Source organism: Sceloporus occidentalis, unplaced genomic scaffold (assembly GCF_023333645.1).
Source record: "Sceloporus occidentalis isolate IW3139 unplaced genomic scaffold, rSceOcc1.0.p SCAF_3, whole genome shotgun sequence".
Lineage (NCBI taxonomy): Eukaryota > Metazoa > Chordata > Lepidosauria > Squamata > Phrynosomatidae > Sceloporus > Sceloporus occidentalis.
The window spans coordinates 242,147,218-242,165,428 of NW_028316983.1; the positions used below are offsets into that span (position 1 = coordinate 242,147,218).

General features: G+C 40.6%; 1 protein-coding gene across 1 annotated transcript in view; it reads right to left on the reverse strand.

Moving 5' to 3' along the window:
* Window positions 1-556: 556 nt before the first annotated feature.
* The window catches only part of LOC149317693 (potassium channel subfamily K member 9-like), a 108,542-nt gene continuing 90,887 nt past the window's right edge, over window positions 557-18,211 (reverse strand). Inside the window, exon 2 of the mRNA XM_089518970.1 lies at window positions 557-3,003. Within this exon, the coding sequence (XP_089375096.1) occupies window positions 2,165-3,003 (839 nt within the window). The 3' untranslated portion in view covers window positions 557-2,164. The remainder of the gene's footprint in view (window positions 3,004-18,211) is intronic.

Below are 18,211 nucleotides of genomic sequence, written 5' to 3' on the forward strand. Positions count from 1 at the left end.
TATGACGCGGGCGCACTGTATTTACAAATGTACTTCATACTTTAGGGGAAGAGAAATTGACTTTTCTGATGCATTGCAGGGGATCTTTGCAAATTCCACCCCAATTACTCCCTCCTTTTTTGATGCCATCAATCCGGTTTGAACTGTCCTCTCTGACTGAACATGAAACGGTTGTCATGGTTAACCCTGAATGATTTCTATTACCTAATAAGGGACAAACTTACTGCTTCTCCAGTGCAATTCCTGAAATCACAGAGTTACATTAGTGTTGCATGGAAATCAAGCTGACATTTCATGAAAATACAGGGCCAACCCACTAAAGTCATTGAACTCTAATGCAACCATTCAAAACATCAGAGCACAACTGGTTTTTACATCCACAGTTGCCTCCATTAATTGTGTTGTCCAAGAAAAAACAATTCCAGGTGTCACACAAAAAGAAATTCTAAGAAGGCCAAAGCACAAGATACTGTCTTGAGTTCTTCCTGAGACCAACCAAGGCTTCCTGTTATTTAAAAATCAAAAACATTTTAGAGACAATCTCTTAATAGGGCCATACCTGTTATTAATATGTAAAACAAGTAATGCCTTGTCTTTTTATATAAGCAAAGAAAAATATACATCCACCTCCGTAAATCATCCAAGCATTCCCAAAATATAAGTCCTGTACATACAGGTAGTGCTACATACACCCAGACATGGTTGAGTACACACACACACACAGAGAGAGTTAAAGTGAGAGAGGGAGAAAGAGAAAATCAAATAGAACACAATAGTATAGCAAATTTTATAAATGAAAGCCAGGAAACAATAAAATAAATGTCCCTACTCTCTGCCATTACATACACAGGCCAACATCCTGTTGATCAGTCCCAGCTAGAGGAAACGATTGATTCTTGAATGATAAGTGATCACATAAATAAATCCTATTGGTTTAATGGGTTTGCTCTAATCAGGAGTAACAGTGGGATTTGGGCCAAAGAATGCATCTACACTGCACAGATATAGCAGTTGATACCAATTGAATTGTCATGACTCCATCCTATATAATCCTGGGATTTGTAGTTTGGAGAATCCCAGGATTCTGTAGGATGAGTTGCTAATAAGAGTGGTATCACACTAACATAACTCTGTAATGCAGATGAACTCACACACACGAACACATACACATAGGAAAAAAATCTCTATAAGCATGGCAAATACTTGGAACAACAAATAATTAACATAAATGTATTTCAAATCCATATTGGTTGCATTTGAGTATTAATTCCATTGCTAGAGTTTTGTTTTCTTCTTGTGTTTTCATAATGCGTACAAGTTTTACAAAATGCATGCTGTATTTGTTTAAAAATATAGATTTGCAAGGATTTGGCCTGGCAAGCAAAAGCAATCCTTCTTCCCCACCTTGTTTCCTTTTTTTAAAAAAAGTTAATACAATCTAATAAAACCTAGCATTTTCTTTTTAAAAAATCTTATCATGATACACTCCATATATTAATTTGTTTCTGGCGCATGCTTGACTCAGCAAACAAAAATGGAAACCCAGCTTTCCCCCTTTCTCCCCCACCCCTTTTATTTTTATTTTTATTTTTCCAGAAGCCAAAAGCAGGCCAGAAAACAATTTCTTCAAAGGAAGAAAGGTATAGAAGAAAACCAATACCTGATGCTTAAATATATACTCTTGTTTGTCACATGGCACTAGTAGCGGAATTTGTGCGTGTGCACCCATACCCACATGCTCAACACACAGAGACAAACCTGTGCTCTCTCTCTCACACACACACACAATGTGACCTGCTTGTGACAGAAGAGAAAGAGTTTGTTAAGTCAAGTATGCCAACTGGCACAGAAAACCTCCCAGCTATGTGTGCAACTTTGGAATTTGGATACCCACTTCCCATCACCTCGAATCTTTTGACTACCGAGGAGGAGGGTTAATGTAAGGCATACTTTGCTGGAAAAAAGAAAAAAGGTTCATCCATGCTTCATGCTCCAGAGCTGAGTCTCAGAGGAGGGATGTCTTTCCCTTTGCATTATTTCATGTATCAGCCATTCGCCTCGCTCTGGCTCACACAAGGAATTACTGTCCTTGCTGTTGTTTCCTTTTTTTACAAAAAAGAACCCCTAGGAATAAATGATCAAAACCCCGCAAAGGCAAACTATTTCAAATGGACTTCCGACGTCTCATCAGCCTGTGACTATCTGTAAAGCTGTGTAACCCAGGTGAGATGGAGCTGACAGGGGATGGGAAAAGGCTATTTTTTAATGTGCTTGGCGAGATCTCCTCAATCTTGTAGGAGATGGAGTGAAAGTACTGAAGGTTCAGCTTGGAGCTGAAGGAATTTTGGTGGGACACCATCCGACTGGTGTATTCATGGGACCTGTAGCACATGCATGTACAATCAGAGTGGAGGTCAGTAACTTCGGCCTTATACCGAGGCCGACCATGTTGAGAGTCCTCTTGGATGTGAATGATCATGCTGTTGTGGTTCCCTGCCAGGGATGCCCGCTCTTCGGCCTCCCGTCTTTCTTCTTCAATGTTCATGAACAACCTGAGAACAACCAGATTGAGAAATGCCCCAATGACAGTCAATCCCACAAGGATGTACATAAAGCTAAATGCCACATAGAGTGGCTTCTTTTGAAGGGCTCCCTTCGTCTGAAGGGCCACGTAGTCCCCAAACCCTATTGTAGTCAATGTGATAAAACAGTAATAGAAGGCCTGGAAAAAACTCCACTCCTCGCAATGGGAAAAGGCCGCTGCTCCTATGCAGAGGGTCCCTATGCAGGAGAAGAACCCAACAGCCACCATGTTCTCCATGGATACATCCGTACTTCTCATCCTGCAGCACTTCTTCATCCGTTGCAAGAGGTACTTGACAAAGGTGTTCATGCGTTCACCAAGGCTCTGGAACATGACCAGGGTCAAGGGAATGCCCAGAGCAGCGTAGCACATGCAGAAAGCCTTCCCAGCATTTGTTCCTGGAGCAGCATGTCCATAACCTGAAGAAATAAAAGACAAAAGAGGGCAGTGACTAAGGAGGAAGAAAAGAGTCATTGCTAGTAGGAGTTGGGGGCCCTCCTCTCAAGGAGGTCTACATCATCATCATCATCATCATTATTATTATTATTATTATTGCAGTCATCCCTTGTTATCCGCAGAGGATCTGTTCTGGATCTACTTGCAGATAGTAAAAAATTCACAACCTCAAGTCCTGGTATTTCCTATGGCCACATGCAGCCATTTAAAACAATGGGGTTTGCTGTCCATGGAAGCAGCCCACTGTATTATTATTATTATTATTATTATTATTATTGGTTTTACAGTCTACCGGTGTTAATGTCTGGACTACCAATGATTCAGATTCTGCCCAAGAATCTAGGAATCAATAATGTTCCACTGAATAATATGGCGCATTCCAAGGAAGGTCACTTTTTTTGTAAATGTGCTATTGCGATTCTATTTATGGTGACTTCAGTTGGATGATTATTCAGTCTATTTGGAATAGCTCCCAGAGCACCTATCAGCACTGGAACCTCAGTTGTTGTTTTTCCCCAGAAAATGAAAAAATGGAGAGAAAAGCAGGGAAAGGAAAATGAAAGGAGAAAGAGAAAAGCAAAAAAGAGAAAGAGAAAGCTTAGATTATAGATGTAACAATCCTGCGAGAGAGCAGAACTGAAAACAAAGAGTGAAAGAAGATATCATCATCATCATCATCATCATCATCATCATCATCATCATCATCTCACCTTTCTCCCAATACGGGACTCAATGTAGCATACAAGCATAAGTTAAAATAAAATTAGTAAAACAGTATAACCCCTTACAGTTGGTTATGACTAGACATTAATGTCAAGGGACTACCTTTACCTTTAAAACAGCATATAGTACAAAAGTTTAAAACCATAAACAACCAAGCCATTAATTTAAAACTATATTAAAACACATTCAGCACATAGTAAAGGATACAACAGCACATCCATGGGCCCCAACTAGTTAAAAAGTGAAGGCCTGTTTAAATAAATACCTTTGCTTCCCAGTGAATAGAAAGCATGGAGGGGAGGTTGACCGAGCTTCCCTTGGGGGGACTTTCCACAGCCTCGGAGCAGCCACCAAGAAGGCTCTCTTTCATGCCGTCACTAGCAGAGCTTATCAGGATGATGGAACATAAAGTCCTCTCTTGATGAGTGTAAGACTTGAACGGGCTCATATGGGGAGATACAGCCTTTCAGACAGTGTGATTCAAGCCGTATAGGATTTCATTGGTCATAACCAACACTTTGAATTGTGCCCAGAAACAGACAAGTAGCCAATGAAGCTGTTTCAACATTGAGTAATAACCTGCCTGTCCATATTCATTTTACGAGCAGCAATGTCCTCATTATACATGTAATTCATCCTTCAGTGAATCCTGGAATATTTCCCTGTGTTCTTTCCTTTAGGTAGCTTCTGACAAAATGTGGGGGGGGGGGGGGGGAGGAATCTGTGACTGTGTTCAGGGTGGAGGACATTTTCCTCTGTTTCATAATCAAAGATCACAAAGGAATGTACAATTGAAAATGTAATACAATAAACCCACAAAGCCCCAGTTAAAACATAAAGATTCTCTCCAAAAGAAAAATCCATGCAACTGAAATGCAAACTTGAAACAAGAATCATAAAGGTAGGAATCCAAGACTCAGGGTGCATCTGTACAATAGAGATAATGCAGTTTGACAGTACTTTAATTGACATGGCTCCATCCTATAGAATCCTGGGATTTGTAGTTTTGTGATGCATCAAGACTCTTTGACAAAGCAGGCCAAAGACCCTGTAAAACTACAAATCCCAGGATTCAAACTCCATTATTTCTACAGTGCAGATCAGTGATTTCCACACTTTAGTCCTCCAGATGTTTTGGACTTCAGCTCTCAGGATTCCTGACTGTTAGCCAAGTTGCTAGGGTTTCTGGGAAATGAAGTCCAAAGCGCCTAGAAGGCCAAGTTTTGGTACCACTGGTATAGATGCACTCTCACCACAACCTCTGAATTCAGTCCAATGCCGGAACAAGCAGCTATTCCCCATATATGTTCAAGAGCAGGCATCCTTCTGAAGTTGAAGAGAAAACCAGCAAAGTGTGTTTCTGTGAACTTCACCATTAAAAGAGAGAAAAGGGAGACTCTTCAGTTGCAAATCTTTGCATCCTTATCTGGAAGTAAGGCCTGGTGAATATATAATCTATTATAAATCTGAATAAACCTGCAGAGGCTCAAAAAATACATCTCCTAGGCAGAAAGTACACTTTAAATAGCATGAGGCAACAGCCAAGTTTCTATATTGGGATTGTGTAGTGCACATGGAAAATGAATTACACTCACAGTCTTTCTTTTGTGCACAGAAAACTATGCAGCTTTTTTTAGGGGAGACTACAAACATTTACATGAAAGCCAGCATGTTTTAGTAGTTTGAGCATTGAACTGTGGACTCTTGAGACCAGGGAAACCTCTGGGTGACCTTAGGCAAGTCACACACTCTCAGCTCTAGAAAGCCTTGTGATAGGTTGGCCTTAGGGTTCTTATAACTTGGAATCAAAGGCATACAACCACCACCACCGCCACTGTTTTTCATTATAAAGTTGGGGAAAGTGAGCAAAATGCCAAACTAAATTATACTCTGTATCCCTATACAATGTGGTGAAGGGTTAAACACCATGACTGCAGCCTTTGCCAGCCTGAAAGTTGTACACTCAAATTGTTGTTGTTGTTGCATGCCTTCAAGTCATTTCCAATTTATGGCAACCTTGAAGTGAACCTATTGTGGTGTTTTCTTGGCAAATTTCTTCAGAGGAGGTTGCCATTGCCATTCTCTGAATGGCTGAGAGAGTGTAACTTGTCCAAGGATACTCAGTGGGTTTCAAAGTTCAGCAGGAATTTGAACCCTGGTTTCCAGAATCAAAGTCCAACACACAAATCACTACACCTCAGGAAAAGAAATTCAGGATGACTAAAGTTGAAGCATTTGCTGGTTTGAATATTATGCAATGTCCTTTCCATGCTAAAAAATGTGCTACTTTCAGGGAAGAGAGAAGTTGCATGTTTTTCTGGACAAGCTGCACAACTTCCAGCTTCCCATCATGTTGATTCCTGAGTGTCCTAAGGTCACAGGACAAAAAAAGGTATGCAAAGGGATCTTTTGTAGCACCTTTTGAGATTAATTGTGTGAAAGTATCATTGAATTATAGAACTCAAAGAGACCATAAGGGCCATCCAGTCCAACATGCTACCATGCAGGAATATACAAGAATACAAGAATATACATCTGTCGCATAAGTTTTTGTAGCTTTAACGCATCTGAGGAAGTAGACCATCTACAAAAGCACATGTTCTGTCTTCCACATAGTTCATGTCAAAGGTGCTACAAGATCCCTTTGCATACTGATATTCTAGACTAACACAACTACATCTCTGAATTCTACCCCCATGAAAGGTACAAAAAACTGATTCCTTGTTTGCAACATTCATTGGTAATCAGGAAAATTGATGTTTATCATTTTTCTAGTGTAAATCCCTGCATGTGGAACCCTTATGTTGAATCACAAAATTGCATATCTAAATGCATGGCTAAATGTGCAACTGGAATGCACAACCAAGTGCATGTGTGTGTGGACAGGAAAATCTGCAAACACAATGGCACCACAGATGCAATTTTTCCTTCTGCAACAGACATAATGGTCCAGCCACTTCTGTAGGAGAGTTTACCTTTGTGTAAGACAACAACAGGATTTAGGTCATCAAAGCATACAAAGGGGTGCATGAGAAGAGGCATGACAATCTGAGAACAAGGGCTTTAAAGCACTGTTGATTCAGTTTATCTCAATAAGTATGTATGAAAATTCAAAGTACACCATATATTAATCAAGAATGCTTCAAGAACAGTCTTGCACTACGGGGTGGTCTTGTTTCCTTTCAAAACTCTAATTAGAGGTCAACGCTAGGAAGCAGAGAAGGAAGAAATGTCTGTGGAGTGATTTTTGTTAAAAATAGTAGAGCAAAATATTTTTCTTTCCTGTATATAGTCCATTGTCTCTGGTGAGTAAGGTCAATCTCCTGCTAGATAGGTTGGCTTTGTTTTCTATACTTGTTTTTGCAAATAAATCTAGCTTGAAAAGACCCATGTGTATCTGCATCACAGTGGAATTCAACCATCATTACACTGACACAATGCTTGGGGATTTCTGTTAGTTTCCTGGTGTACAGTTCTGTGTAGTGACAGTAAGGGCTTAGATGCTCACTGATGAGAGACACTGACCCAGAGAGAAATTCTAGTTATTAAGTTCCACAACACAGCCTTTAAAGTGGAAAAAAGATATGAAATTCTCTGGAGGGATCATAGAAGGGATCACAGGACTCAAATAGATCACATGGTTTGCAGACAGAAGATGCCAGGTTGAATAATAAATAATAAAATAATAAAAATTCAGGGCGGTGAACAGCAGATGAAAACAATACAATACATACAACAGCAAATTATCAAAGACAATAATACAAATACAAAAGACTATTAAAATCAATATTAAAAACCCCATCAGCCAGCTACCCTTGCTGTCAGAGGGGGGAGACTAGCTGGAACTTGTGTTGGGGAATGCTGATCGAAACAGGAGGGTTTTCAGCTCCCTCCTGAACTGGGCCAGGGAGGTGGCCGAGCGGAGCTCAATGGGCAGCTTATTCCAGAGGGTCGGGGCGACGATGGAATATGATCTCCTTGTTGTGGAGACTAATCTAGCCCCTGGGACCCTCAATAATTGCTGCCCAGATGTTCTGAGGGTGCGGGGCGGAAAGTATGGGGAGAGACGGTCCTCAGAATCCAGTTACAACATATGAAAGTCCCAGACCTTGGAAAAGTTCCTTTTTAAACTACAAATCTCAGAATCCTCCAACCAGCATGGGGGATTCTTGGAACTGCCCCTCAGTTATTACTAAATCATACAGCAAACAGCTTTTTAAAGCAGTTTTCACACAGCTGCAAAGACAGCAGCATCAGCCTTTTACGTTTCCATTGTTGTGCAACCCATCCCACTGTCATGGATAACATATGACAGAGACATTATAAAACATGTACCACTGATTTGTTTATTATTTTATAATCTACCTTTCTCCCAGCACTCAAGCCCAAGGTGACTCACAACATGAAGCCAAACCTTATGAGGAACTATTTAGCTTTAAAAAAAGAGAAGAAGAAGTGAAATGTAGCCATCATTCAATATCTTGAAAGGATTTCATGTAGAACAGTGGTTCCCAAACTTTGGTCTTCCAAATGTTTCAACTTGACCTAGCAGATGCCCTAGCCAGCTTGTCCACAGTCAGGAGCCCTGAGAGCTGAAATTCAAAATATCTGGAGGACCAAAGTTTGGGAACCACTGATATAGAAGATCAAACAAGCTTATGATCTGCTGCTCCAGAGACTACTCTCCACAAATAGTGTCCAGCTTCCTGGATCACTCCTTTAAAATCTAGATTGAAACCTAGCTCATTTACACTGCCCACTGACACTGGAGCCACCATCTTCTGTGCTTAAGGCTCTAATTCTGCACCTATTTACATGAGTACACCAGTGATAGTTACTTGTGAGCAGACACAAATATGACAGCTGTGTAAAATCATTTGCATGCAAACCAATGGTAATTCTAAGTGAGTGGCTGAATCCTATTTTTAGTCCCAACCCATTAACACAAATTATCTACCTATGTGTTGACTCCCTAGTCAACAGTTGATTCAGTTGTGACTAACCAATAGGATTCCAACCCACAACTTCAGGAAAGCTGTATTTACAGGACGTCAAAGCACATAGCATGCATTATTATAAATTCTCCAAATAACAGCTTTGTGAGGTAATCCAATCACATTGTCCCCCTATTACAAATGGGATACTGAAACAGAGTGATGCCAAGGGCACCAAGGATTTCCTTCTTCATGACAGTGACAATAAATGGTGATGGATATCAGCAGTATCAATGGAGGTAAGGAAATGTCAATAAAATCCCCTTCCTCTTCTTTTGGGCATCCTGCTGCTAATTTGCTTTCCTCTGAGCCCAATTTCCCAACAAGTTTGGAATCTGCATGGTTATTCAACTAGAAATGGAAGCAGTTGCTGTTTTTTCCTGGCCCCTTTTTATTTTGCCATTGGAAATTCTTCTCACAGGCCATTTCTCCCTTTGACAAGAGCAGGGATGGAGGGGAATGAACTACGCAATGCCCATGACTCAGAGTTTTCTTACTCATGCTGGCGGCAGCCTGAGATGGCAGATAACGACAAAGGAGTAATTGCATCTGAAACGTAAACGTGCAGAAGTTCAGTCTTAGTGGGAGGGGGAGATGACTGAAGTAACGTACGAACTGACTTTCCTCAGGGAAATCACGACAGAGTGACTGAGATCTTAACAATACACTTCAATAACACTCATAGGCTGAGATCCTACATTTCCCAGCATAGCATAAGAGTTCCACAGGCAGAACTCTGTTATGGCTCCTCAATCTCCATCTGCAGGGCCCATGGTTTTGCTGTGATAGGCTCCCCCTCAAATAGCCTGGAAAAGCATGCAGATATGCACTATAATCAGACACAGAGTGGTAACATCTTCCACCAAGATCTGCTAGGGTCCTCTGGACATCTATGATGTCGATAAATTATATATGGCTATGTGGCATAGCCAGACGCGCCTTTGATCTTCTTTGCCCTCTACCAGCCATGTTGAGCTAGTAGCCAGTGGAGCTATCAAAGCAAATTATGAATCCTGGCATGACTTTGGTCATTGCTGAATGTGGAAGAAAATATCAACCTCCACAGCAAATCGATAAAAGGCACATGCAAGCATAAGGAAGACTTACACTTGTGTACGCCACTAAGAGGATGCAAGGTTCTCTAGATCAAGCATAGGGACTATGCAGTCCTCCAGAAATGGATGAACTGCAACTACTACAATGTTCCTCAACATTGATTCAACTGGCTTAGGCTCTTAGGAGTTGTAGTTCAACCAGATCTGAATCATAGAATCATAGAGTTGGAAGAGACCACAAGGGCCATCCAGTCCAACCACATTCTGCCATGCAGGAAATCTAAATCAAAGCATCCTTGGCAGACAGCCATTCAGCCTCTGCTTAAAGACCTACAGGGAAGGAGACTCCACTACACTCCGCGGAAAAGTGTTCCACAGTCGAACAGTTCCTATTCCTGCCTTTGCTCAGTTCTCATACTATGAAGACTTACATCCTCTACCTTTGGACTAAACATGTGAAGAAGGGACGGGCATGAAATCTAGAATGCTCCCTGATCAGCTTCAAGTACCATTTTCAGTTAGGGTGGCATCATCTTCAGTTTTTCATCTGTACCATCTAGAAATTTAAGATCTACAGACAAAGTATGGCTCTGTCAAGGTTTGAGCCTCTCTGGACCTGGCTTCACATTTGTGAAACAGTCTTCCTTTGCACTTTTTGCTAGAGGAGGATCTTACTCACTTTCCTAAATGGTTGACATCACCCAGCGAGATAACTCATGCTGTCTCAACACACGCACACACACACACACACACACTTGACCTCCTGCCACACCACACCATACAGAATCCTGAGTAGTATTTTTTGAACTGATGTTACTCATAAAATCAAAATCACCATACATCACAAATGTAATGACAATAGTTGTGACATAAAACAACTAGCAAAATTTAAAAGCCTAATTTTAAATTACAATATAATATGCACAGCCTAAATGTATTTACCTGCACATTGTTTCATATGGTTAAAGTGAAAATTTGGTAAGATTTGATGTTTTTTTTAAAGATAATGTTAAAATATTTTTTAAAAAAATTTAAAGTTTAAAGTTTAATTTTAAAAAATCTGATTAAAAAAACCTAGGCTCTTTTCCTTTCTCCTCCCAATGAGCCTCCCCACTTCCCACCATCTCCTCAGCATTTTAAAGGGACAGTGGTGAACCCCACAACTCATTTCTGCCTAAAGGCAGATGTTTAGGGAGCAGTAGTATGGCATTTGACTGGGCAGTATTGCTAATAAATGGAGTCTCCTTCTTAGAAGTCTTTAAGCAGAGGCTGGATGGGCATCTGTCGGGCATGCTTTGATTGTGAGTTCCTGTATGGCAGGGGGTTGGATTGAATGGCCTTTGTGGTCTCTTCCAATTCTATGATTCTGTGATTCTAGTGTCTCACACACACACACCCTTAGGTTGTCACCTGGTGTGGTCTGCACCCTCTACACACCCCTACTATATTTCCTACTTGGAAATATAACAGCAACTAACTACCTGGGTTTTTTAAAAAACTTTCCAAGCTAAGATAACACCAGCTGAAAGTCCTAAGTGGTTTCTGGTTTTCTGATCATCCCTGTTTTTATTGCTAGGCAGCAGTACATATCAGCCAATGTGAATAAACTTTAAAACAAGTGAATCTTACTCCTGCCTTAAATGAGAATACAATTCTGTCCTGGAGATTAATGGCAGCAGCCACAGGCCTCCTCCTCTCTCCTCAGTTCTGTCAGGTCAGAGTTTTTTGGATTTTTTTTCTCATTCTGAAGGGTAGAAGGCCAGCCTACATCTCAGCCCAGCATTACTCAGAAAAAGGATGGCTGCCTCAGCATGAAACGTTACCCTGGCAGCACAGGGATGTTAGTAAGTAAATCAAGTCTACTTTAGTTAAATGCTTGTCAGCAAATCAAGCAGATGGCAGCAAAGAGGCAGAGTTGAAAGGGTCACCTGAGAGAGAGAAAGAGAGAGAAGGAATGGCTCCAACGTCAGCAAATTCTTGCCCATGGAGAATACTGGGCACTCTTTGCCAACACACGGCAACTACACTGCAGGAGAAGGACCAGGCTGAGCTTGCATAAGGCTGCTCACTCTGATGTCATTATGTGCCTCTTGTCAATCAAAGGCAGGTGTCCACAATCCAGAAGTGTCTCTACAGGGGATTATCCATCAGTAAGGATTTTGCCCCCTCCTCATATAACATTTTCCTTCAACCTCCACATTTCTAACATTGCAGAGAGTGGAAAACTGAAAATCCTTGTCTTGCCTACAGCTCTTCTATTTGCTATGTTCACATTCTCTTGGTCACTCTTCCTGCTCCATTTCTTTGGATGCCAAAACTGTCTTTACTGACTTACTTAGGAGCTCTACAGATGGGCAGCGAGATGTTTCTTCTTGCACTCCAAAAAAGGTGTCATAGTCACAGTGGTGTGCCATGATGACGCCCCTTCTGCGCTGCTCCATTTGGGTGCTGCACCGCATGTGCATCATCATGGTGTGTGCCATCTAGAAGGGTGCATGCCAAAATGGCACACAGGCAGCGCAGTGAGGGCCTGTAGCACGTGGATGCTCAGTCCTCAGCCCATGCACAGGCTGGCACAAAGTGCCAGTCTTTATAGCACCTTACCTACTTCATTTATGTGTCACCCTTTCACCAGGGAAGACCCAAAGAGTCTTCCAGAAACAACAAATTAAAATTATTTGCAAAAAAAGTTTTTAAAACAATTGAAAATCCCCACATTAAAAGACTATGAAATTGTTTTAAAATCATACAGAAGTTAAAAAAGATAAAACATTAATCTAAATAAGAAACATCCTTGCTTAACCATTAAAAGTCTTTCTCCATGCTCCACTGCAATCTGAAGTTATTGCAATGACTGAAATTGGGAGGCTGATGAAAAATTTCATACGAAGGAGAGGAATTTTTATTCAGAGGCAATGCCTACAACTGGCCATGAAAGTTAGAATTGTACAAGCCATTTTATTCTCTATTACCATGTACGGATGCAAGAGCTGGACAGTGAAGAAAGTAGACAAGAGGAAAATCCATTCATCTGAGATGTGCTGCTGGAGAAGAGTCCTGATACCATGGACAGCCAAAAAGAAGAACAAATGGAGCCTGAAATCTCCAAGAAAGCCAAGATGATAAAGTTGGGGTTGTCATACATTGGCCACATCATGAGAAGGCACAACTCACTAGAAAAGACAAAAATGCTAGGAAAGGGGGGGGGGGGTTAGAAAGAGAGGAAGGCCACATGCTAGATGGATGGACTATATTAGGGAGATCATGGGTATCAATTTACAGGACCTAAGCAGAGCAGTGGAAGATAGGGAGTCTTGGAGACGTCTCATCCACAGGGTCACCATGAATCAGAATGGACTCAAAGTCAGTTAACAACAACAACAAGCCTTTATTTTCCCCCAGCCCCAGTAGCTACAGAGAGTCAGCATGGTGTAGCGGTTTGAATGTTGGACTACGACTCTGGAGATCAGGGTTTGACTGCCTGCTCAGACATCATAGAATCATAGAATAATAGAATCGTAGCATTGGAAGAGACCACAAGGGCCATCCAGTCCAATCCCATTCTGCCATGCAGGAACTCTGAATCAAAGCATTCCCGACAGAAGGTCATCCAGCCTCTGTTTAAAGACCTCCAAGGAAGGTCATCAAAACCCACTAGATGACCTTGGGCAAGTGACATACTCTCAGCCCCAGAAAACCCCGTAATAGGTTCACTTTAGGGTTGCCATAAGTTGGAAACAACATAAAGGGACATGGCAACAACCAGTAGCTACACCTGGATTGTGGATACCTGCCTTTGATTAACAGAGGCATGTAATGATGTCAGAGAGAGCAGCATTATGCAAACTCACCCCAATCCTTCTGCTTAGTCTGAGCTACCATGTGGTAGAGAAGTAACTGTTACTCTCTGTGGGACAAGAATTTGCTGACATTGGAACTGTCTTCTCTCTTTCTCTCTCTTTCTATATCTTGGGTGGCCCTTTCAAATCAGCCTCTGTGCTGCTCCATCAATAGCTGCATTCCTGCCATAATCTGTTTTATGGATGTATATACTTGGCATAACTGTGCCTTAACTTCTTGAATCCCATTTTGGGAGACAGGCAGATTATAAATTCCTGAAATACATAAAATTAATAAAACTCCAAAGGGTACAATTGTAAAAATGTTACGATGCCACTGTCGCATTCATTTCTGAAAAAAGGCCCTCATAGGCCTAAAACAAGTCAAGGCAAAAGTCTCAGAATAGGATGGCAAGGCCATCACACCACCGGAAAAGACACAAGAACTGCAAAAATTACAGTGCATGAGGGTATGGAGAAGGAAAAAGTGTCCACAGTTTGCCAATCTTTATATAGATTATAAGGGCAATGAAAATGCTGCATGGTTAGGAATACAATTCGCTCTCCATATCCATGGATTTTGCATCCACAGCTTCAAAATGTTTTTTTTTAATCCAAAAAGCATACCTTGATCCTGCCGTTTCATATAAAGGGCACCATTTTACTACCACATTGTATATGATGATGATGATGATGATAATGATGATGATTAATATAATGGAAATTGAGCATCCACAGATTTTCATATCCACAGGAGGTCCTGGAACCAAACTCTAGCAAATACCAAGAGCCAATATGTCATGCAAACCATGCTACACCTGGGAAAAAGATACACCAGACACAATGTGCCCAACTTTCGAGTAGGGAAGCATAGGACTGAACCATAAGAACAGAATCTTGTATACCTCTGTACATTTTTTTTAAAAGCCCCCTTAGTTCTAGCGGTCTGTCTGTTGAAGTGTTTATATTCCATGCTATATCTCAGGATCTCAGGGCTGCATACATATCAAATAAATTTAAGCGGTTTAAAAATCATTTAAAATTTAAAACAATAAAAATAATTCAAAGAGACTAAAAGCATAGTAAATAATTCAAAAGGTTATAACAGCTTAAAACTATGCACATTTGGGAAAAATCCAATTAGGCTCCAAAGGCTACTTTTTACTTGATGCCAGAATGAAATCAGCATCAGTATCAGTAGGCCATGTGGGCACAATTGTGCTAACATGACTGAGAAGGCCCTCTCCCATATCCTCCCACAATGAATTGTTTCCACTTGTGGAACACAAAGGAGATCTCCACCAGGTAAGCTTTCTCAAGTAAGCTTATATAGGAAGAGTTGCTCCTTTCAGCATGAAGGTTCCAATCCACTAAGGACATGAATGCGCATAGGATAGGCCTTAGGCTACATAGGGCTGATGAACCCCAATTTTGTGGTCTCTGAAGCCTCACACTCATCCCCAAAGCACTCCAATAAATAGAAATAGTACCAATTTCAAGCCCTTCTTGTTGCCATTTTGAAAAGGACTGCAGAAGAAAGTGGGGGTATTTGGGCTTCTCAGGAAGGAGTCTGGGAGGACTGGTCATTGTCCACCCACAGTTGCCCATCCTTGATTTAGAGCTTTGAATGTCATCACAAGCACTCTGAATTCAGATCAAAAGTATATTGGCAGCCAGGGCAAGTTCTGTTGTGACAATCAAATGTCTTTTAACACACAAGCCATTCTGACTTCTGTTGATATGCTGTCATATACTTTGACCCTGGGAGAGTTTGACCCCTTGCTTGCTGTGACCAGTAGACTTTACTACACAATAGCCTAGCTATTGTTGTTTGTGTCTTCATATCATTTCTGACTTGCAGCATTCCTGAGGTGAACCTATCTTTCTTGGCAAGATTTGTTCAGAACGGGTTTGCCTGCTGCAAAGGCAAAGAATTAGGCAATGGTAGAGAGACTTGGCTTAATGCAACAGTTAGTGCAATGACAAAGACAGAGAAAGGAAGAGGCAGAGAGCCACACATGACGTAACTGGGAGCTGCCAATATCTTGCAGTGAAGAATCCTGGTGACTTTTGGTCTTGCATTGAAGAATGCCTGTATAAATGAAGCCCTCTAGTCTTCTGCAACATGTAAAGACACTTGGCAGATGCATGAAGGTTTCTTGGCAGGCAACTTGATGTGAAAAGTGAATATCCTGAAGGTAGGAGGTTCAGAAAGCTCTGATATATAAGGAACGTGTCTCTGACATATAAGGCATGTGGCCAAGGGATGACCAGGTTAACACAGATGCAATCCTTTTTTGCCTGCAAGAGTGAACCTTGTGCTAGGCATGACTCGTCTTGCAATATACTATTTTGGACAGTTTCTCAGGAGGGATTGCTGAGAAGCAAACAGGGACAGAAGGGTACTGTGAGGACACACACAAACACCACCTCCTGAGGACGCTTGTATTAGACGCACAGTTGGACAAGATGTGAAATGTGCAGAGCAGAATCTGACAGGTTGTGAATCATTTCCCTTCCATAACAACAACAAAAAGATTCAGATTCAGCAGTTTTTATTGTGAGAACACAGAACGAGCAGCCAATAGTGACTGGTGGCTTCAATGTCAGTGTAGATGAGGAATCTACCCCAGGCTTTTGCCCAGTGTTTGGAGCAGCTATCCAAGTTTCTGAAAACTATCCTCACGAGCAGGTTCAGCACTTGGGAATCTACATTTAAAATTTGAACGAAAGCCCGTACTGCATTCACCACTGATGTAGAAACCACCAGCTGCTATTGCAAGCAGAAACTTTGGATCCAAGTTGGACTGTGCCACTGTAGGCTATATGTGTAGGAGATGTGAGATTTCACATCTAGCATTCACTTTCAACTTTAGGGTGTGCCATGTAAATGCTGGGGTAAGCAGTGAAATATAGAGGCTTGAATCTTCTTATTGTTCTATTCATGTGTGAGTTCCATGTGTGGGGTTTCTAATTTTACAAGGTCTTTAGGTTTCTCTGCCAAAGTGTGTTGGTGCCTCACAAAACTACAACTCCTAGAATTTGGTAGGATGGAGCTGTGGCAGTTAAAGTGGTGTCAAACTGCATTATTTCTACAGTGTAGATGTACCCTTACTTCAATATGAACCATCTTCAGTCAGTTCAAGTTCCTGGATTTCTGCATGGTGAGACACACCTGGACACACATGCAGGTGTATATTTGTTTGCACATTTAATTAATCGATTCATAGGGAGAGGTGGGATAATAATAATGATAATAATAATAATTATTATTATTATTTAATTGTGCACTGAGGTGAACATTCAGTTGAGCAGTCCTGCAGTTCAACACAAGGGTAGCGCCACACAGTCAGTGTGCAATCTGACATATACCACTCAGTCCTGAAATAGTATCTGGGCCTTCGTCTTGCTGTTCTCATCAAAGAATGAATTAGTATAGGCCAGCTGTAGACCCTTTGTGACCTATCTTTGAAACTGTAGAAATCAAGGCCATTGCATGCAATGGGATTGATGGAAGGCTCATGGCAATCAAAAACAAGTACTTTTTAAAATAGTAAAACTATAATGTTAATTTTCAAACATGGAAATGGTTGCTAAAGACTGCCCTTCCCCTTTTAGAACTACTAGGTCTTTAAAGTCATCTGGAGAGGCCTTCCTGGTAGATAGTGAGCATCTCTTTTCCCGAATTCTGAAATCCAAAATCGCCCCCCACTGGTGGTGGAGATAGTGACACCTTTGCTTTCTGATGGTCCAGTGTACACAAACTTTGTGTCATGCACAAAGTTATTTTAAAATATTATGTATAAAACTACCCTAAACTATATTTATAAGGTATATACAAAACATAAATGAATTTAATGTTTAGACTTAGGTCCCATCTCCAAGATATTTTATTATGTATACACAAATATTCCAAAATCTGAAAAAAAATGTGTAATCCAAAACACTTCTGGTCTAGAATTACATATGCTAAATATTGGAAGAAAACTGAAATACCAGACATGGGGGAATGGTTAGTAAAGGTAATGGAGATGATGAATATGGATTCTTTAACAGCTCTACTTCAAAACAGACTATTAGATTACATAGAAGAAGAACAGTACAAGATAAAAAACACATCGAAAAATATAAAATAAAACAAGGAGAAAGGCAATAAGGAATAATATAAATATGTAATATGTAAACAGAAAACTAGGTATTGGAAAAACAAGAAAAGCAAAGAAGCATATTGATATATTTCAGCTATGACTTAATAAATAGAAAGAGTATTGTGAAATAAGTTATGTAAGGATAAAGGAAGAAAATCAAAATATAGAATAAACAGGAGGAAAGATATAGTAGTTCTCACAGAATATATAATACAGAAAGAGTGAATAATTCTTACGGAAAAGATAAGGAGAACTCAACTGCGAAGGAAATTTCAGTTTAAGCTTCAATTAATAGAATCAAGAGAACGAAAGAGAGGAAATGAATGCTTGTTTGGTAGTCAAATGTTTTATTGCTTTTTAAAAATATGTTAGTCATTTGTAATGATTTGTGGGATGTATGTTATATGTTGTT